At 40.7% G+C, this 21,936-nt stretch overlaps 1 protein-coding gene across 1 annotated transcript; it reads left to right on the forward strand.

The window, feature by feature from the left end:
- The first annotated feature begins 7,749 nt into the window (after positions 1-7,749).
- On the forward strand, positions 7,750-12,512 carry LOC139782262 (uncharacterized). Its single transcript, XM_071721232.1, has 2 exons — positions 7,750-10,371; positions 10,494-12,512. The coding sequence occupies exon 1, from the start codon at positions 7,750-7,752 to the stop codon at positions 9,172-9,174; it is 1,425 nt and encodes a 474-aa protein (XP_071577333.1). The 3' UTR covers positions 9,175-10,371; positions 10,494-12,512.
- Positions 12,513-21,936: the final 9,424 nt, after the last annotated feature.

The raw sequence follows: 21,936 nt of genomic DNA on the forward strand, positions 1-21,936 counted from the left end.
GAGAGAGAGAGAGGAGAGAGAGAGAGAGGAGCGAGAGGAGAGAGAGAGAGAGGAGAGGAGAGAGGAGAGATGAGGGAGGAGAGAGAGAGAGAGAGAGAGGAGAGAGGAGAGAGAGAGAGAGAGAGGAGAGAGAGAGAGAGAGAGAGAGAGAGGAGAGAGAGAGGAGAGAGAGAAGAGAGAGAGAGAGAGGAGAGAGAGGAGGAGAGAGAGAGAGGAGAGAGAGAGGAGAGGAGAGAGAGAGAGAGGAGAGAGAGAGAGAGAGAGAGAATCAGAATCAGAATCATTATTTATTAGACGCTCTGGGACTACGTCCCCTAAAGCGTCAAAACTAAATTACAAAAAGAGTAACAAAATTAAATATAAGACATTCATGCATTCATACATAAGAACTACAAATGAAAATATAAGTATAGAAAGTACATAAAATATAAGTAAAGAAAGTACAGATATTATAAATGAGACGTGTTACCGAAGAACTTAGCGCATACAACTAAAAAGAAATAGCCATAACTGAAGGATGAATTACGAAAACTACAAGATAAAGGGTGGTTTACATAAGAATCTCAAGGAACGCTCAGATCTACCGACAGAAGTCTCAATCACCTAAAGATGAAAACAGGAATTCATATAGTTTGGTCTTGAATGAGCCGATACATGTCGCGTTGCGAATGTCAGACGGGAGAGAATTCCACAGCTCGGCAGCGGAGAAACTGAAAGATCGCTTATAGAATTCAGTACGGCAGAGCGGAAGGTTTAGGGCATCATTCGGAGCTCTAGTATTGCGCTGCATGCTTTCATGCCTAAAAGTGAAATTGCTGTAGATAACTTCCGGTTTTTTCTTCTTGAGTACCGAGAATGTCAAGTTGCCCACGAAATACGACCGCCTAAGATCGATCTTGAGCCAGCCCAATCTGACAAAGTACGGAGTGATGTGTTCATCACGCTTTAAGCTGAAGATGAAGCGGACACTTCTGTTCAGAGCTCTCTGCAGACGCAGGTTATGCTGCCCTGTGATGTTAGTGAGAACCGTACAGCAGTAGTCAAATTGAGGAAGCATTAAAGCAGAGACAAGCTTCACCCGAAGTGGGACTGGGAGGAGTTGCCTGCAAAGTTTAAGCTGATAGAGAGCCGAATTCACTTTGGAGATCGTTTTAGTCGCCTGTCTTTCCCATGAGAGAGCGCTGTTGATTGTGACACCCAAGTACTCCACCGAATCCGAGAAAGGGATCGCGGATTCTCCAACACGAACCTGAGGCACAGAGTCCAGATCGATGCTCCTTACAAAGCGCAGTGTTCCCAAGATCATCGCCTTTGTCTTCCCAGGGTTGATCGTAAGCTTGTTGACGACAGCCCACTGTACGATCCTCTCTATATCCTCATTAATCCTCCCAATAGCGTCAGAAAGAAGCCCCGGCTCCGCATGCAAATAGATCATAAGATCATCCGCATAAAAATTATACTTGCAGTGCCGCAGTATATCTCCGAAACCCACCAGGTAGAGGAGAAAAAGGATCGGTCCGAGAACAGAACCCTGAGGTACTCCCTTTCGAACAGTTCTCTCAGTCGACGGCATCCCAGTGGACGGATCGCGTACCGCCTGTCTTCTATTGGTTAAGTAGGAACAAAGCCAACGCAAGGTAGAACAAGCAAAGCCCAGATTCATGGCCTTGCCAATCAAGGTGTCATGACAGACATTGTCAAAGGCCTTAGAGAAGTCAAAAAATACGGCTATCGTGATCCTCCTCCTATCCGCAGCCAGCCTGACCTCGTCCAAGACCCTTATGAGCGCTGTCTGCGTGGAAAAATCTTTTCTGTAGGCAGACTGAAAAGGATCGAGAAGGTTGTGTTCCTCCAAGTATTCCATAATCTGATCCGCCGCAATGCGCTCGAGGAACTTTGAGGTGGCACACAAGATTGAGATCGGCCTGAAGTCATTTAACACGGCAGGACGTCTAACTTTAGGGACGGGACAGACGATGGCTGACTTCCAAATCTCAGGAAAAACCCCGTGGGTGAAGCAAAAGTTAAAAATGTGAGTCAAGGCTGGAAGGATGCTCGGGAGCGCCCCAACCACAAGTCTCCGAGAGAGTCCATCCACACCCGTGGCATCCGACTTACACCTGCAGATGGTCCGAACAATATCCAGGGGCTCAATGTTGCTCCAATAAAATTTAGAGTCGTCATACGCAGTTTCACCCAAGTAGATGACCGGGCTACAGTCCGTGTTCGACGTCACGTTGCACGTAAAGTGGTCAACAAGTTCCTCGCTAGTAAAAGCGAGATTCTCAGTCCTTGCTTTGGGTTTAAGAAGACCATATTTTCTTAGTTTTCTCCAGATCTCGTTAGGCTCATTTAAATCCTGGAACTCTTTAAGGAAGAACTCCGACTTAGCCCTCCGTACCTCGACCTGCACCGAGTTTCTCAGGCGTCTAAAGGTGAGGTAGTTAGCGTCCGTTCTGCTCCTCATCCAGACTCTTCTGGCTCTATCCCTCTCCCTCATCCGGGATTTAATATCCTCCGTGAGCCAGGGTGCAGGCAGGTTCCTGGGTTGCATGACTCGGAAGGGAGCGTGCTTGTCGTAGCAAGTCAAAAGAAGCCTGTTGAAGGTATCAACTTTTGCGTCAACACTTGCTGCAGAGTATAGCCCAGACCAGTCCAGAGACGCAAGTTCGTCAAGAAAGTCTTCTGGATTAAAAGCACGAAAATCTCGAACTCGGATGGTACGCTTAGGGATCCGCTCTATCCTGACGTCGTAAGTAATAGCGATGAGATCATGAGCGGACAGAAAGCAGGCCTCACGCTGTTCGTAATTAACAAGTTTATTAGCCTCGTCTATAAGGCACAGGTCAAGCAGGGTGGAGGCAGTACGGGTATGATGCGTAGTGGTGTAGGGCACAAGAAAAAAGTTAGATGCGCTTACAAACGATCGAATATGTTCCGAATCAAAGGTCGAGGAGCAAAGATCGGCATTAAAGTCCCCGAAAATAATGGAGTGTTTGTAATTAACCGATAAATCAGAGAAGACGTCAAAGAAGTCCGAAAAACCGCAGTGTGGGGGTCTGTAAACAACGGCTAATAGTATTTTGGAGCAGTTCTTGACGGAAATCTCAAGGATTAGATGTTCAGGACCGTCACAGTTGTCGTTCCCAGATTGGCGCAAGGTCGAGGCCTGAAAAGAGTTCGACACGTATACTGCCACCCCCCCACCGTTTCTACCGACACGGTCGCATCTCAAGAGATGATATCCATAAAGAGAGACCATATGGTCAGGTACCTGCGGCTTTAACCAGGATTCAGATATGCAGATAATATGATATCCCGAACCAACGAAAAAGGATCGAAATTCGTCCAAGTGAGCGAGTAGCGACTGGCAGTTCACATGACAGAGGCGTAAGCGATTTTCAGTGTTATTGTCCATAATTAATACTGCTCATTCTGTCCACAACTCTTCTGCGCAGTATCGGGCAATTCCTGTCGTCCAGAGCCGAATGCTCTCGTCCAGCTTGAGGCAGCCATCTCATGCAGTTTCCACACATGGGAGTAGCACTTCTATTTGAGAGAGAGAGAGAGAGAGAGAGAGAGAGAGAGAGAGAGAGAGAGAGAGAGAGACTATTTGCGTGTCTTATTACACATGTCCTCCGGGGCGAAGCCCGGGTAACCAGCTAGTAATAAATTAAAAATTAAATTAAATTAAATCAAGCTCGTATGTATCAACAATAATATAAAAGGTTAAGGGCCAATAACGAGCATGGAAGTTTAAAACAACCTTGCTTCGAAACGCGGATCTAGCTCGCGGCTGGGCTGGGTTCGAAGGAGGTGCGGAGGAACGGACGCGAGGCGAGGTTTGGCAAAATGAAGTGTATCGTGGTTAGTAATAACGTAACAGAGTTTATTCTATAATGAACGGTCGCGATATTTACAACGGGTTGAGAATACCGTTTAACAGTCGCGGTATGCACAACGGTGCGATGAGCGCAGGACACAGAGTCAGGGCGCACGCGGTGCACGCGAGGATGCACGTGTGTTGCGATCGTGACGGGCGATCGGCTTGTCGCGGGCGGCGCGGGGTAAAGCGCGGTGCGCACGGGCGCGGATACGGCGACGAGATCGCTGTAATTCGGCGCGTTAGGCGGCGGGATAATTCTGGCGCGAGTCCGGCCACCGAGAAGCACTCGGTGGAGGCAGAGTACGGGGCTCTACCCCCGAGACAGGCTACAAGCGTCTAGAGACGGGGCGGTATCCGGTGAGAAGCGCTCGGTGGAGGCAGAGAAGCGCTCTGCCCCCGTTCGGATAACTCCGTGTGCAAGGAAGCCGGTCGTGTATCGAGAAGCGCTCGGTGAAGATAGAGTATGCCAGAGGCTCTCTACCTTCGTTCTGACTAGCGGGTGCGTGGTGTAAGAAATCTAGTCGTCTATCGAGAATCGCTCGGCGAAGACAGAGAGTGCCGGAGGCGCTCTACCTTCATTTTGACTAGCGGGCGCGTTGTGGAAGAAAGCTGGTCGTCTATCGAGAATCACTCGGCGAAGACAGAAAATGCCAGAGGCGCTCTACCCTCGTTCTGACTTGCTAGAGAGATGCGGGAATTCAGGATCGGTGCGGTCGGTCGGAACGTTGATCAGGAAATCGCATTTAGCGTTAAAAACGCTCGTCTTTTATACCCGTCGCGGTGGTGTTACGCAGTGGCGGGGGTAGCGACGGCGATCGCGAGCGCCGAAATGGTGCGGCGGAACGGTCGGAAAATACGGCGTCCCGACGCCGCGATCGCGTTCGGCGGTCTTCAGTCGCGGTCGGCACCGCTCGGCGCGTCGAGGCGGTTGCCGCGGCAAGTCCGTTCGCGGACTTCCTAATATTACATGCTAAGCGTTTAAAATACGGTGGGCACACCGTGCCCGTTCCTCGCCCGGCGGATGGTCGGCCGTGCGGCATCGGCAAGGTGTTAGGCCGGAACGATGCAGATTTGGGGGTGCATCGTTACAAGTTGTTAGATTTAATAAAGATTTATTGTTACAAACAATTAATTAATTAGGAACGTTTCGACAACACAGTGCCTTCTTCAGCCAAAATTAATAAAAAAATATACAAATCGTCACAAGTTACAAGTTTTCACATCCAAGAAATAATAATAAGAACATCAAATAAATACTGAACAGAAAAAATCGAAATCGCTGTACATTTGTGAGGTCCTTAATTGGAAATTGTAGTCAAATGATAAAATCCATGATTGATTCTTCAGTCGTAACTCACCGATCAATAATCCAGATAGTAATGTCATAGAAACTCTTATTGAACCATCAGAATTCATGGACAACTTAATTGGTCCCTTGGAACAAACCAATGATAAATGGTTTGTCAACCTTTCTAATAATGATATTCCTCAGGAGGTTACCAAACTGTTACAATTTGGGAACAATTTCTGCCTCCCAAATAGTTTGAACAGAAAGAAAACCATACACGAATTCATAAAAGATATAGAAGGCAATACGAAACGTTACAATATTAAAAATCTCCCAAAAATTTGAAACGTTGTCATCCCATAACTACGTAACTATTTATATTCTAAACCTACCACAAACAACATTAATACAAAACTTTTAACTATGTACAAAATAACTCAAAGATTTTGTAAAAACAATCCTAACATTATTTTTACACGTGCGGATAAAGGTAATATCACGGTTGCCATGAATAAAGAATTCTATATTCAAAAAACAGAAAACATGTTACAAGATACAAATACATACACTATTGTTAAACTAGACACATAGTGGGCCTTTAAAGTACATGCGTGGGCTTTCCACGCGTGGAAAGTTAAAACCTGTGTAGCACCTCGTTTCGCGTGGAAAGTGTATGCGTGGAGGCAGTAGGTTCCGCCCCCTGCGGGGGGTTCCATTATTGTTAAACTAAACACATAGTGTGCCTTCAAAGTACATGCGTGGGCTTTCCACGCGTGAAAGGTTGTAAACCTATGTAACACCTCGTTTCATATCGACAACATATATCAAGGTTATTGAAATCGGTGAGGTCGGCCTTAATCTAAAGTTTTACCAACTTTAACACTGTATATCTCGAAAATCAGAGCGGTTAGCCCTATAAGACCTATATAATTTTTTGTTCAGCGTTAAAAGTACTACCAGAAATTATCGTCAAATTAAGGCGCCAAAGGAATCTAACCTTTAATGTTATTGAAAAAGACATCATAAAAAAGTTGGCGAAGATATCTTTTTTGTGATGTCTTTTTCAATAATATCAAAAGATATGTTATAAGACATCTTTTGATCTTATCGAAAAAGATGACATAAAAAGAAGATATCTTTTTATTATTTTTTAAATAATATTTTTCGGTAAAGACAAAAAACCTTGTTAAATATAAACTCAATATATTGATTGAAAAAGTGAAAACTGTTTTATTCAGCTGTATTGTATTTGCAAAGATAATTCCGTTCGTGTGTATTCCGTTAATATTATTTATAGCCATTGGCAGCGTTCAGAAAAGCTGACCGTTGAACGCAGCCATTTTCAATTCGTTTCAAGCTGCGATCGGCGATCGGTGTGCCCGGCGATCTCAAGAAAGCGTAATTAAGAAGTAATCGGCAATTCAAATTAACCCTCTTTCTTTAAATATTAATTATACAAAATGTTAAATATAAAATTAGAAAAAATTATTTTAGATATATATTTTTTGCTTACATTACTTCATTTGTCTTAAAATTAATATATAATTCTTGAGGTTATGTTCGAATTACAGCTCAGAGAAAGAACCGGATACCCGGGGGATCTCCACGGAGTAAGTAAGCGAAAGCACGTCTGTCAAGCGCGTCGGCTTATTTCCGAGTTTATCTGCCGTCCCATCGCCCTAGGGCGATTTTGTTCCAGGTATTTTGCAGGCGCAGAATTGCAAGCTCAATCGCAAATATAAGGAAGCAACGCGGGAGCCGCAAGGGAGACGATTTTTGAGGATTTGTGACTCTGTTTTGCTGCGAGGAAGTGAGGTTAGAGAAATGTCATGAGAGAAAGGGAACTAGAAACGAAAATAGAGGGAAAGCTAAAGAATTTTGAGAACAAAATATTGGGAAGCGAGCAAGCAAATAAAATTAAGACAATAGAAGCAAGACTTAGTAGGATCGAGGAAGGCAATCAGAAGAATATACCGGGAACAAGCGAAAATACAGACGAATTGAGGAAACAAGTAAAAGAAATGGAAATCATGATGGAGAAAAAGGATAGAGAAGAAAGAAAGAATAATATTATTATAAAAGGCTTGAATGTAGGAAGGGAAAGAAAAGGCCTGGAAAAGAAAGTAGAAGAACTTGTGAAAGAACGGCTGGGAGTAGAGGCGAAGGTGGAAAGAGCAAGATTAGTAGGAGGAGGAAAAATAATACAGGCAAAAATAAAGGATCAAGAAAATAAAAGAAAAATAATGGAAAATAAAAGCCGACTGGGAAGAGAAAAAGTCTACATTGAAAATGATAGAACGGTAAAGGAAAAGGAAATACAAAGGAAGATTGTGAAGATGGCAAAAGAACAGAGAGCGCAAGAAAAGGAAGTGGTAATTAGATATTGGAAGTTAAAAATAGAAAATAAATGGTACAGATGGAATGAGGCCAAAGCAGAGTTGGAATTGCAGACGTTTTTCCAATCGGAGGCCGGCGGAAAAGGCGAAGAGGATGGCATGGGAACGGAGTAGAGAAGGTCAAGAGGACACAGAATAAAAACAATGAATACAAGGAAGGTAAGAGGAAAATAAGTATAATGTTTTGGAATGTGGCTGGACTATCAAGGAAAGATAGAGATTTCTGGGACTACTTAAAAAAGTTTGACATAGTCAACCTCACAGAAACCTGGATAGAAGAGAAAGGGTGGAAGAAGATAGAGTATCTGTTGCCAACGGACTTTAACTGGGAAATACAATATGCAAAGAGAGATAAAAAGAAAGGCAGAGGATCTGGAGGCATAATAACCGGAATAAGGAAAGCAATCGAGAAAGAAAGCGTACAAAAGGACAGCCAAGGGATAATCAGCTGTGATGCGCAAATCGGGAAGGAAAAATGGAGGATTATATCAATATACAACAGAGAGGGAAAGAAAGCTCTCTTGGAAGAGATGGAGGAATTAATAGAAAAGGAAGGTCACAAGAAAACAATAATAGGAGGTGATTTCAACGCCCGAACAGCCGAAAAAGGCGGGATTTTGTGGAATGGAGAAGAAGAGGATAGAATAAGGAAGTCGAAGGATAAAACTGAAAACAGACAGGGAGTTGAACTTATAGAGACAGTAGAGAAAATGGGACTTGGATTACTGAATGGAAATATAGAAGGTGACGAGCAAGGAGAATGGACGTTTGTAGGAACACTAGGAAGCTCGGTAATAGATTATGCAATTTGCAACGCAGAAGCTTGGGACGTAATAGATGAATTCAAAGTAGGAGAAAGGACCGAATCAGACCATATGCCGTTGGAATTAATACTACAGACAACCGCAGAAGCGGAAATAGAACAAGAAACAGAGAAAGAGAAAGAGAAAGAGAAAGAGGAAGAGAAAGAGGTAGTAGACTGGTCAGAAGAGGGAGCAACTTCTTACAAAGAAGAAAGAAAAGCAGAAAAGGAAGGTATTCAAGAGGAATGGGATGAGTTGGTCGAGGAAGTTAGAAAAGCAGTGTGTAAAAGAGTCATCCGGGTTAAAAAGACCAAGATAGGAGAGAAGAAGTGGTGGGACAAAGAATGCAGAGCAAGCAGAAAAAGATTGAACCGAGTGTTAAGGCAAATGAAGAGAGGAGGAATTGAAAGAAGGAGCTATACAGAAGAGAGACAAAAACACAACAAGTTGTGCGGAAAGAAACAGAGAGAAGAGAGGGAAAGGGAGCAGAAAAAGATAATGGAAATAACCAATGAAACGGAAATTTGGAAGTACATAAAGAAGGAGAGAGGAGGAAGAGAGAAGCCGGATAATAGCATCGGAGAAGAACAATGGAAAAGACACTTTATGGAATTACTAGAGGGAAGAGATACAAGAGAGAAAAACAAAGAACCAAAAGAGCAGCAAGAGGAAGTATTAAAAGGAAGTATAGAGGAAAGTACCGATGATATAACAGAGGAGGAAGTAGGCAGAGCAATAGCGAGATTAAAGAAGAAGAAAGCAGCGGGAGAAGACGGTATAAAAAATGAAGCTTGGCTATAATGCGAACAAGGAAACAAAGGGAAAATTAAGAGAAATTTTACAAAAAATATGGCAAGGAGGAGAGATTTCAAGTGGATGGAAAGAGGGAAGAATATACCCAATACATAAAAAGGGTAGCAAAAAGGAAACAGGAAACTATCGAGGGATCTCACTTCTGGACACAGCATACAAAATATACGCGATAATTCTGGAAGGAAGGTTAAGAGAGAAAGCAAGACGGCTTAAAATATTACCGGAAACATAAGCAGGTTTTAGAAAAGGAAGAAGCTGCATAGATAATATATATGCATTGAAAACAGCAGCGGAGAAGGTGCTAGCAAGAAAGAAGGGAAAGCTATATGTATTTTTTGCAGATGTAAAGGCGGCTTTCGACAAGGTAGATCGGGAGTTGCTTTGGAAGAACATGAAAGAACAAGGAATTAGTGAAAGACTAATAAAAAGGCTAAAAGATATATATAAGGAGACTACGACTAGAGTGATAGCAGGAAACAAGGTAACGGAAAGATTCTGGACAGAGAGGGGACTAAGACAAGGCTGCCCCCTAAGCCCACTACTCTTTATATTATATTTGGCAGATGTGGAGGAATTTTTGAAGAAGAGACAAGTCGGAGGAGTTGTAATCGGCAGAATGAAAATATTTACACTCGCATATCCAGACGACCTGGCAATGATGGCGGAGTCTGAGAAGGACATGAAGAGAATGTTGAAAACTCTGGAAAAATACCTCGAAGGAAAGAGATTAACCCTAAATGCGGGTAAGTCTAAGATACTAGTTTTCTGCAAAAAGGAAAGAAGTCAAGAAAGAAAGTGGAAATGGAAGAATGAAGAACTAGAAGAAGTAAGAGAATTTAAGTACTTGGGTTTCACGTTTAAGAAGAATAACAAGGACGATGCACATATAAAGGACGTAGTTAAAAGAGCAGCAGCAGCAGCCATAACACAGATATGGGGAATAGGAGAGAGGAAATTTGGAGGAGACTTTGACAGAAGAATTATGATGTTCAATGTTATGGTGAAAAGCATCATGTTGTATGGAGTAGAAGTATGGGGATGGAGAGAATGGAAAGAAGTCGAGGCACTACAAGAAAGGTACGTAAGATGGATTCTTGGATTGGACAGGTGTACTCCAGGATACATAGTTAGAGAGGAGACAGCCATAGAGAAGATAAGCCTAGAAGCGGGAGGGAGAGCGATAAGGTACCAAGACAGAATAAAGAACGAGTCAGAAAGCGTGATACTAAAAGAGTGCAGAAGAGAAATGGATAAGATAGAGTGGAAAAGTACAAACTGGGGCAAAAGAATGAAAGAACTATATGAAGCAGGAGGAACGAGCCGGTGGGAAAGAGAAGCTAAGGAAGACAAAGGAATGAATACAGTGGAAGAATGGATGGAAAAGTATAAAGGAAAGCAGCTGGAGGAAAGGGAAAATAAAATAGAAGAGTCAGTCTCAGCGAAAGAATACAAAAAGTGGAGGGGAGCAGGAAGAGCGAAATACTTGGGCCAAAAAGGAAAAGGAAAAAGACTGAAGACCCTAGCCAGATTCAGATGCTGCAACGAATGGAGAGGAGATAAATATTGGGAGGAGGACAGTAAAAGAGAATGCAGATTATGTGGAGAGAAAGAGGAAACCTGGAAACATATTCTGACGGAATGTACAGAAACCAAGGAAATGGGTATATCGGAATTAACAATAATGTCGGAAGGAGGAGAAAGAGTGGAATGGATGCTAAAAATCATCGGAATGAGGAGGGAGAGAGAACTGCAGTATTGTAAGGCCGTACAAAGGCCAGGTTTTGATTAAAATTTTACGGGTATATGTAAAGGGTTGGGTACGTCCCTGTAAAACGCCATGTATCCCGAGAAGGGAATCATTATCTTAAATAAAAAAAAAAAGAACCGGATACCCAAGTATCTTGGTACCCAGGTATCCGGGTACCCGCCCGCTTGCCCGTTATCCGTTGTATACAGATATGAATCGGTTCCGCGGTACCCAGAGATAATTCTAGTACCCGCATTGTACGAGTACCCGCATTGTATGAGTACCTGCATCGTACAGATATCCGAATTATCCGGGTAGCCGCGGAACGGATTTATATCTGTATGCAACAGGTAACGGACGAGCGGGCGGGTACCTGGATGCCCAGGTATTCCAAGCTCTAAAATGTACACGCGTACTCTTGCCTTTCACAATGCTTTATGTATAATTTCCTATAATTTTGATTTTTATTTTTACATTTTTCTCATCAAATTAGCTAAATAAAATGCTTTTGTTAGAGTAATATTTGTCAAATATTTTAACTTGTAAATTAGCAACATTTTATCAATAATTACATTATTAGTAATACATATATGCTGCCATTTCTACTTCGCTCTGAACTTATATTATCTTTCTGTTACAGGAAACTGTGTGCATCATCTATAAATATATTGTTACGCCCGTGCTGTGCGCTCGCTGTGCGCTCGTGCCGTATCGCCTGTTATACGCCTGGGCGGCAGAAGAATAGTCGTAGCAGAAGAGTGGGTCGCACTCGAGGGGATCGCAGCCCTGAGCAGCGCGGGCTGAAAGTGTCGTGCACGCGAGTGAAAGTGCCGCGGACGCGAGTGACAGGCTTGGTTACAAGCTTAAGCCTGATACGTACGATGGGACGACTCCGTTACAGAAATATTTTTCTCAACTTAGTTTGATCGCGCGGGCGAATCGCTGGGACGACGCGACGAAAATTGTCACGTTAGCCTCAAGTTTGAGGGGAAGGGCGCACTCGATTCTCGAAACAGTGCAGGATGCGTCGAGCGGTTGAGCTTTGCGGAGCTTAGGACGAAGCTCGAGTTGCGATTCGGGGAAGGGTACTCTTCTCAAAACTGTTATTCCGCGCTGACGAATCGTAAACAGAAATTTGGGGAGGATCTAGCCGCTCTTGGCTCCGATATCGAGCGTTTATCTCGCCTTGCATACCCCGAGTGCCCTTATGAGATACGAGATAAAGTCGCTTGTTCGCAATTTGTGACGGCCGTCTCGGATTATTTTATCCGACGAACATTACAGATGGAGGGGATAACCTCCTTGTATCAGGCCGTAGAGAGGGCCAAAGCGTTAAAAATAATTCAGGGGGAGCAAAAGGATCTTTCAAATAATGAAAAAAAGGAGGCGGGAGAGATTAAGGGACAAAAGGGAAAGGGGAAATTTAGCGCTGGCCGCGGAGAATGTTGGACATGCGGAAAGACCGGGCATTTCCGTTCCGAATGTCCCGAGGAAAAGGGAAACTCGGCTTAGTCGAACTCAGCAGAAATGTTAATAAAAATGTATTTGTAATAAAGAATTTTAATGCAACGTGTTATAATTTCGTTTTAAATTTTCAAACGTTTAGTTCCTTGTTTGCTGCGCATAATATTTGTTTTCCTACGAGGAGTCGGCGGTATGCGGATTGATGTGGTTACCGCGGCGGAACATCGGCCGAAGACTTCTCGAAGAAGTTTTTTTTTTAAGAAGACCGCTTGCCCACGGTTTTTTTGATCTATGGTTTTCCCGTAGGCCGTAGGGCAAATGCCGGGCGGGGACTTGGGGAGCCCTGCGGGGCGTTGGGTCCACAGAAAGTAGATTTCCCCCCCCCTTGTCCGAAGATTTAGAGGAACGGCAGCGGAGGAGGACGGCAGCGAGAGAGACCACACCGGGAGAAGAGTGGAGCTCCTGCGGGGTCGTCCTGGGACCGTCAGAGGGGGGAGCCTGACCAGCTCTCTCCAGAAGAGGGGCGGTTGGAGACCTGGAGTGCGGCTACCAGGGACCAAGAAGGAATAGGGTCCGTTGACTCGGAGCAGCAGCTCGAGGAGGGCAAGTTAACTATTCGGTGCCGCTCGCTGTGCGCTCGTGCCGTATCGCCCGTTAGACGCCTGGGCGGCAGAAGAATATCGCAACCGGACAACGGGTTGCTTGACGACGCTGTTTACTAACAGCCGGTCGTCAGATTTACGCTCTGGATCTCGAACTGGACAGACGTGTCCTGTTGTATTAGAGCAATAAATCCGTTCTTTTATATAACAGAGAGTATCTTTATTCCCGGTGACGGGGAAGCGCGGCGCGTTTGCGAGTGCGGTGACTGAGCGAGTGCGGCAAACGCGTGTCGAGCGTAACAATATATATGTGCTGTTACTTTGCCAAAAATTTATATGCTTCTTTCCCATCTATGCTCTTTTGTGCACAGCTCTTCATAGTACGAGAAGAACGACTCAATTCTTAAAAGGCAATTAAATTTTTATATATTATATAAAATAATACAATATTTTAAATTTGCAAAAATATATATACATAGACACTCCAAGCAAAATTAAAATTAAAAGACAACATGTTGATTATAAGTTTAGTGTAATAACACAAAGATATTGTTGACACAATGCACGTATATATATTTCCAAGGTCTAATGTAAAGGATAAACAAAGACATATATATGATTTAACTATTAGTTAGTTTACCAAAAGGTTGGAACAACCGGCCTTTAAAGCAGTAAATTGTTGATAAATTGTATATTGAATATATGTGAGTATTGGAAGGCATAAATGACTAATATATATGTCGAAATAGTTCACGCATATACTTTCCACGCGAGACGAGTTGTCACATGGGTTCGTGGCGCGCTTTACAAGCTCGTTTATTGTATATCGCCATAAATATTCACACAGATGATCGACTAACTTTAACTTCTTTAATACCACCTCTACTTAAACGAGCTTGTAAAGCGCGCCACGAACCCATGTGGCACCTCGTTTCGCGTGGAAAGTATATGCGTGAACTATTTCGACATATATATTAGTCATTTATGCCTTCCAATACTCAAAATAGCTGCTATATTTTTCAAACTTTTTTTGTTTATAACTTTTTAATAAACAATGACCGCCGGCTAAAACCTTCTGAAGGTCACTCAGGAGGGTGACCTTGACAACATATGTCAAGGTCAAGGTCATCGGAGAGGATGTCCCTTTTATGCATAATTACCGAATCTCTTGTTATGTAAGTATAGGGTTTGTTTTTTATTGCTGAACTGACTGCACCAGTTCAGAGTTCATTTTTTTTCTTCCAATGTGGAGTAAAGAAGATCAACTCTGAACTAATGCAGCCAGTATACTAGCAATAGAAAACAGATCCATAATTCGGATAAGATTTTATGGTCAGTCTTTTTTCAACTGATATATTCACGCCTGAGATTGTCCGAGATGAGTCGAATAGTACGTGATACTTCAGTAACGGAAAACCTTTCGGCAGCAAACTTTCAAATTGTGATCCGGCAGTACATTAATCTTTGAACATTTAACCCTTCGTTAGTGACAATATTTTTCATCCATAAAATGATGTTCGCAATGAGTCTGTCTTATCTTGCTGAACTAACTGCACTAGTTCAGATGAGTTTATATTTTTCCTTCCAATATGAAATGAAAAAGATAAACTAGTGCAGCCAGTTTTACAGCAATAGAAAACAGACCCAATATATCTTACAGGTTCACTAATGTTTTTATTTTTCTGAGTTTTTTAAAACAATTTTTCTTTTATTAGCACTTGCAAGTTCTGGTCAAGCCATGGCTAATAGACCAGGCAATAAAGTATATAGAAAGCAGTGTAGCTTATACGTGTATCTATTGGATGTTGCATCTAACGGAGGGTTAACATCTGTAAAATATGTGATTGATTTACCATTTAAATTTTATATTATTTTATAGGCAATTGCACCCATATAAGATATGTGATTGATTTATCATTTAAATTTTATATTATTTTATGGGCAATTACAGTATTTATTTCTATTCTTAAGTTGAATCTGTTGCGAAATTATAAATTTACTCGTAACCATATCTATTATTATAAGTACCTGACGTCTGTCTGTCTGTCTGACAGCGAACTACTCATTCGTTAATGGACCGAATCTTAAAGAATTATACATGAAATAAGGGTACAATTTTCCGGGGATGGCGGTGATGTGTATTATTTTTTGTTACCGATCTTTTTGGAAACCGGTTCTGAAATTTTTCCAATTTTTCGAGAATTAATTGACCAAATCTTCTTAAAGAATTATATATGAAATAGGGGTAGAAAGAACTAAAGAATGTAATAGAATTAGAAAAATTGCTAATAATAAAGGAGTTTCCAATTTCTGTTTAAAAAAATGTACGTGATTGTTCTAATTTCCGCAAATTTTGAGATATTAAGCTGAATTTTTCTTTTATGGATAATTTTTATGGACAATTTTTTGTTACCGATTTTTTGGAAACCGGCTTTGAAAAAATTTTTCTAATTTTTCGAGAAATAATAAGTATAAATGACCGATTTTCTTGAAACCAGTATCAATTTTTTTTTTATTTTTTAAAAATAAGTTTAAATTTTCATTAATGTATAACGACCTGCTGTTTTTATAAATCAAACGCGGACTAGCTCGCCGGACCAGGGGTTCGATAGGTAGGTCCAGAGGCAGTAATCAGGATTTGATTCACACACACGGTTTACTAAATACTTGAAATAATATTTAATACTTGCAATGATACAACAAATGATACGCAGGTTTAATCCAGCGGTTTATACGGACGCACACGTATAAACGGAACGCGATATTTACAACGGCTTATGCGGACGCATACGGAGCGCGGTATTACAGCGATCTATACGGGAAACGGAACGCGATATTTACAACGGTTTATGCGGACGCATACGGAGCGCGATATTACAGCGAGCTGTACGTAGAAACGGAACGCGATATTTACAACGGTTTATGCGGGCGCATACGGAGCACGATATTACAATGATCTATTCGGGAAACGGAACGCGATATTCGCAACGGTTTACGCGGGCGCATACGGAGCGCGATATTAAGCGATCTATACGGGAAACGGAACGCGATATTTACAACGGGTTATGCGGACGCATACGGTGCGGTATTACAGCGATCTATAAACGGAACGCGAGTCGCTGTCGGGAAGACCGGAAGGAAGGAACGGTCGGTCAGGATGAGGCTGGCCGGCCGGTCGGTTCGAGGAATTCCGGAGCTTATAGGCGACAAGACTACTTGTCACGAGACCAAGTTTCCTTGACTCCGCTTGGCCGTCGCAACCAAGAATTAAAGATTAAAGAGAGTGATGGAGTTCGAGCAGCGCTCAAGACCTCTTGGAACGAGGCCCATATCACTGGACCCCGCTGTCGTGCCGCTCTAGGAGTCGGGAAAGGTAGCTTCTCTCATCGGGATTAGCGGAGCTGATGCTGGTTTCGAAAAGAAGTGAAGTCTCTTGCCGCGACACCGATGTTTTATACCTCCCCGGAGCGATAGATTCGGTGGGAGTAGCCGATCTTCGTGCGAGCCGCGCGTCGGTCGCAGCGGTGCGGAATTACCGCGCTCTCGCACTCAGCGAAGATCGGCTCCCGTCGGCGCTTGTCGGAGCTCCGAGGGGACATCGGTGCCGTAAGCCGCTAATGCTCCCGCCTACGATAATTCGGTCGAGCGATTAAAAATGTGGGCGCACCGCGCCCTGTCATCGCCCGACGGATGGTCGGTCGGGCGGCATCCGGCTGGTGGCTGCCGGGAGACAACGCATTTAAGGGGTGCATCATTATAAATGGATAATTTTTCATTAATGGATCGGTTTTTCTTAAAACCGGTGCCAACATTTTTATAATTTGTTGGGGATGGCGATGATGTGTAGAATTTTTTATATGGGTTTAATTTTTCATTAAATGTATCGATTTTTTGGAAACTGCAGGTGCTAAAATTTTTCTGACTGCGAACTATTCATCCAATTTTTCTAATTTTTCGGGGATGGCGACAATGAGTTTAATTTTTTAGTAATAAACGTATTTTCTTAAAACTGGAGGTTTTTAGCCGGTGCAAGCCTGGCATAAGCCTAGGGACCGGCCCTACGGTATGCATTAGGCATTTTCCTCCTCCAATTACAAACAAAAAAAATATCTCAAAATTTGCGAAAATTAAAAAACATACAGGCATTTATGATGTGGAAAAATTAAAACTTTTTAAAAATAAAAAACAATGTATAAATTTTTATCAAAATAAGAGTAAATAAAAGGGTTGTACTACCTGAATTGAGTGCCAAAATGCAACGCGATACAGAATTAGAAAAAATAATTTAAAAAATGAAAGTAAGCCAAAAATAGCGGGTCAGCAGAGAGTACATCCGCGCAATGCGCGGGAAAAATAAATATATATCTCTATATATACATAAATTTAAGAGAGGAAAATATAACTTAAAGTGGAAAAAAATTGTCTGCGAAGAAAAAAGTAAGAACAAAGAAGGTTTAGAGAAGGGATCTAGACTAAAAAAAAGGAAAAGGTTTTAAGCCTGCGCGAAACGCGGGTGAAAAATCTAGTAATTTATATACACTATATTTAATCTACTATGTACACCACTCGTATGATTTTAATCCTGTATAGATTGAACATAGATATCCTGGTGATATTAGCCCACACAGCAAACTATATCTGAGATATAGCCAGATATCTTTATGTCTACAATTTTAAGTCAAATCTGAGATCTGAGATATCTTATTTTCACATATTCACAGAATATCTGCAAGACATCATTACTCAATATCACATTATATCTTTGAAAAAGATATCTCTGCAACATTTGCATTCGAATATATGGCCGATTCACAGTTCCCGCACAGCATTTTATATTTCAGATAGATAGCAGATACATAAAATTTGAAATGTTGCTGTATAACAGATACGTAGCAATACGAATAAATCATGTACTAGATACATGTTTAATACCGATAAATGTCCTAGTCTAGATACGTAAAATAACGTTACGTATCAGATACGTATATGACAATATATGACAATATACGTGTTAAACACGTAAATTATGTATTTGATACGTATCTGTAATATTGCAAATACGCATTTAAAATATACTGTGTAGATCATATACATTGGAGGGATAAAAAGCCTTAGTGGTGTAAGTCAAAATTTTTAAAATATTAACTTGTGTGCATAGATGCAATTTATATATTGTATAGATTGCATCTCTATGCACACGAGTCAACATTTTAAATCAAATTTGACTTACACCACTAAGGCTTTTGATGATTCTATAGAATTAAGGCCTTTTCTGAATTTTGATATTTTCTTGTGGTTTTCTTGGTAAAAACCTTTGTTGTGACTCCGACAGTGATAATCAATCGGGGGAGCCCGAAAAATATGCACCCTACCTATTTTTTAACCTATTTTTACTTTATTTTTTTCCTATTTTGGTAATTTTGTATAGATGGGGGGGGACCACCTTGGATGACCTTGATATTTTAGTATGTTGTCAAGGTCACCCTCCTGAGTGACCTTCAGAAGGTTTCAGCCCGCGCTCGTTATTCGTTAAAAAGTTATTAACAAAAAAAGTTTGGAAAATATAGCAGCTATTTTGAGTATTGAAAGGTATAAATGACTAATAAATATAATGAAATGTATTTGAGCGACCCAACTGGCCAAAATTTTCTCCTTTATAATATCTCACAACGTTTCGGCCACCATCTGGCCCTTTTCAAGTGAGGAATATAACAGTAACTATTGCCGGCACTCCACGCATATACATCCTATGTCGCCTAATATAATTCCCAAAATACATCATGCTTCATAAAGCTGAAAAGGTAAATTACAGAGATGTATATAGATATGAAACATAGCGAAGAGGATGCCAGAAATGACTTACAAGTTTTATGCGTCGACAAAAGCAGAAGTAAAAGATACAGTCAGTCCATAGATAGATGAAACCGAGCATCTTGTCAAATGCGTCCGAACGTTACAACAGTCAAAGTCACAATAATAAAACTCAGAAAACACACCGACAAAGCAAAATAGCGGGTTCTTAAAATAACCAAACCGCGGTCAAAAAGCATAGATTAGACAGCATTAATGACACGATCGTAAACAGCCGGTAAATTTTCGGTGTCCTTTTGAAGATTGACTGTGTGTCTGCACTTCTTAATGAAGAACATCTCCGAGATCTCTCTTTTTTTATAATGGCTTTCTTTATATAAAATCCTCGGATTATGCCACGTGAAATCGTGATTATATGTGAGGCGATGTTTGGAGACCACCGAGTGATCATATACTGATATATATGAATGCGTAATTAAATACTCCAAAAAAGATTTCGAGCGATAGAGTTGTCTTTCTCTATCGCACGGAGAAAAGAGCATGCGCACTCTCTTTCACTCGGCAACTGCTTCACGCACAACTGCTATGCTGCGTCCTCCTCTATTGCATAGAATAGTACGTTCAGCGCTTCTCTGTCGCACCCCGCTCGCTTACTCAAATATTCGGATTTTAAAGCGCGGCAACCGCAAGTCTTGATCGATTTTGCTTAGGCAACCTAATACCACTGTGTTCGTAATAAAATTATCTTTATTTTTTGTATAGTTTAATTTAAGAATACAGATGAGTGTAAATTAGTAATACCAACTCACCTGTTTATACCTGGCAACCCGGTAATAGGGAGCAGTAAAAGATAGGCAACCTAACTTTTCCTTTCTACTTATGCTTTGTACTTTCGATTGATACTGAATGTTTTGAGAATACAAATGAGTGTAGAAATAAAAAAAATTAATTAAATTATTTTTAATTAAGGGTAGCCTTGAGCTGATTTAATTAGGCAACCCACCCGCGATTTGTTTGTTTATTCATTATGTTTGATAAAAAATACCTTTTATTAGGAAAACAGATGGGTGAAGGTCGATGTAGGTCGGGATCTTAGACTAATAGGAAGAAGGAACCGAAATGAGGGTGGGGAAAGTTGGCCACCTAGGTCACCATATCTAACTCCTCTTGATTATTACTTTTGGGGCTATCTGAAGAGTAAGGTTTACGAAACAAAACCTCAAAATATCCAAGAATTGAGGCAGCGAATAAGGGATGAAGCAGCCTTGATACCTGCTGAATCAAATCGTAGAGCTATTTCTGCGTTCTATCAAAGATTGGCATACTGTCAAGAAGTCAATGGAAACCACTTTCAGAATTTACTCTAAAACACTCAAACACACAAATAAATGTAAATCAAGGTTGTAAAATTTGTAATTTAGGAAAATGTAAATAATAATTACTTTTTTTACTTTTTTAATTGTAATAAAATTCGAGTTTAATTACAATTTCAAAATGTATTTGTAATTGAACGACTTTAATTACAATTCCGAAAAACATTTGTACTTGAACTCAATTTAAATTAAAATTATGTAAAATAATTAGTAATTAAGAACTTTAATCACAAAAGTATTGTTATTTACAACTCTGCTAGTGTAAATCCGACCGTGCAACCTCCACGCGGTATATCTTGCGTAACGCTGATGCCGGCGGTATCGTAGCTTTCAAGCTCCATAACTTGAAAAATACTTAATAAAAATATACTTTATTATAGTGTTTTGAAAAACTCTCGAGGCAAGCTATAAGAATATGCAATCAAAAATATGGGTTTTTGTTTAAAAATTTTAAAGTTATTTTTACTTGGCATTAACAAAGTTATTTGTAGTCACACTAATATTACTATTTAATGCGTTACTTGAAACCCTACAACTTTTGTCTGAAACATTTTTTTCTAAAATGCGTAGTTTTCAAAATATTTAGGGGTTGCCATACTTTTGATAAACCCTGTATGTGTATATATGCTGTATATATGTATATACACATGCATGTATACATATTTTCTTCACATAAATACATATTTTTGTATTAACAAACAGAATAAGTTGTATGATTCTGTAGAATAATACATTGCAGTCCACTGTCTCACAATAGTACGCTGACATAACGCCTTATCTTTATTTTTGACCACTGATAGTGCTTAAACAATCGATTATTGTGAATCTTGCCTATTATAATTTTCGATCAGCATCACATAAACTATATATTTCCAAAGTTTCAGCCAATTTCACCAAAATTCACTGTCCCACAATAGTATACTAAAATAACACCTTTTTTGACTTCTGAACGCTGATAGCATCTATAAACGGTTGATTATTGTGAATTTTGCCCATTGTGACTTTTGATCAGCATCACATCAACTATTTATTTCCGAAGTTTCAGCTAATTTCACCGAAACCGAATTTCCATAAGGATATGGCGAAGTCCTTTGGTATGCATACATGTGGTATTAAGAACCATTTTTCTAGTACCGATAAAACATTTTTAGATTCACCAGGAGCGTGCATCTTTGACACCTTGTATTTTGAAAACGAAGCAGTTTAGGACACATATGTTCTCTCTCATAGAACCTTTTTTTCTTAAAATAATAGCCAAGGAATATCCCCTTCAAGTTTGTCTACTTATTTAGGAAACACCCTGTATAATTATAAAAAACTGATTGATGTAAGTCTGATCATTACTGAGAGAAGGTGATGTTGAAATTAATGATTGATGATCATTTTCATTTTCAATTCGGCATTCTTTTATACGTTCAGCCGATGCGATGGTTCAAATCAGTCACATCACTGCTTGATAATTCTAGCAACAAATAATCTTTTTCCGTTTTTTCTTGTGCTAATCGTCTCTTATTCCTCGAAGAAATATCACGAATACTTCCTTTTTCCATGATACTGCAAAAATTATTTATTATTATTATGTGTTAAGTTATAATTATTTTTGTAGTTTATGTAAGCTGCCTACTTACCGACCTCTAATTTACCCCAACTGTAATTTTATTTTGTAAGTTATAACTCTTAGTTCAATTAATTCTATGCCAAAAAGATTAGATTGGTATTATTGGTAAGATGGCGATATAACGAGCCGTTATGC

This window comes from Temnothorax nylanderi, unplaced genomic scaffold, assembly GCF_030848795.1.
Source record: "Temnothorax nylanderi isolate EJ_2023f unplaced genomic scaffold, tnyl_v1.0 TNYL_tig0399_pilon, whole genome shotgun sequence".
Taxonomy (NCBI): domain Eukaryota; kingdom Metazoa; phylum Arthropoda; class Insecta; order Hymenoptera; family Formicidae; genus Temnothorax; species Temnothorax nylanderi.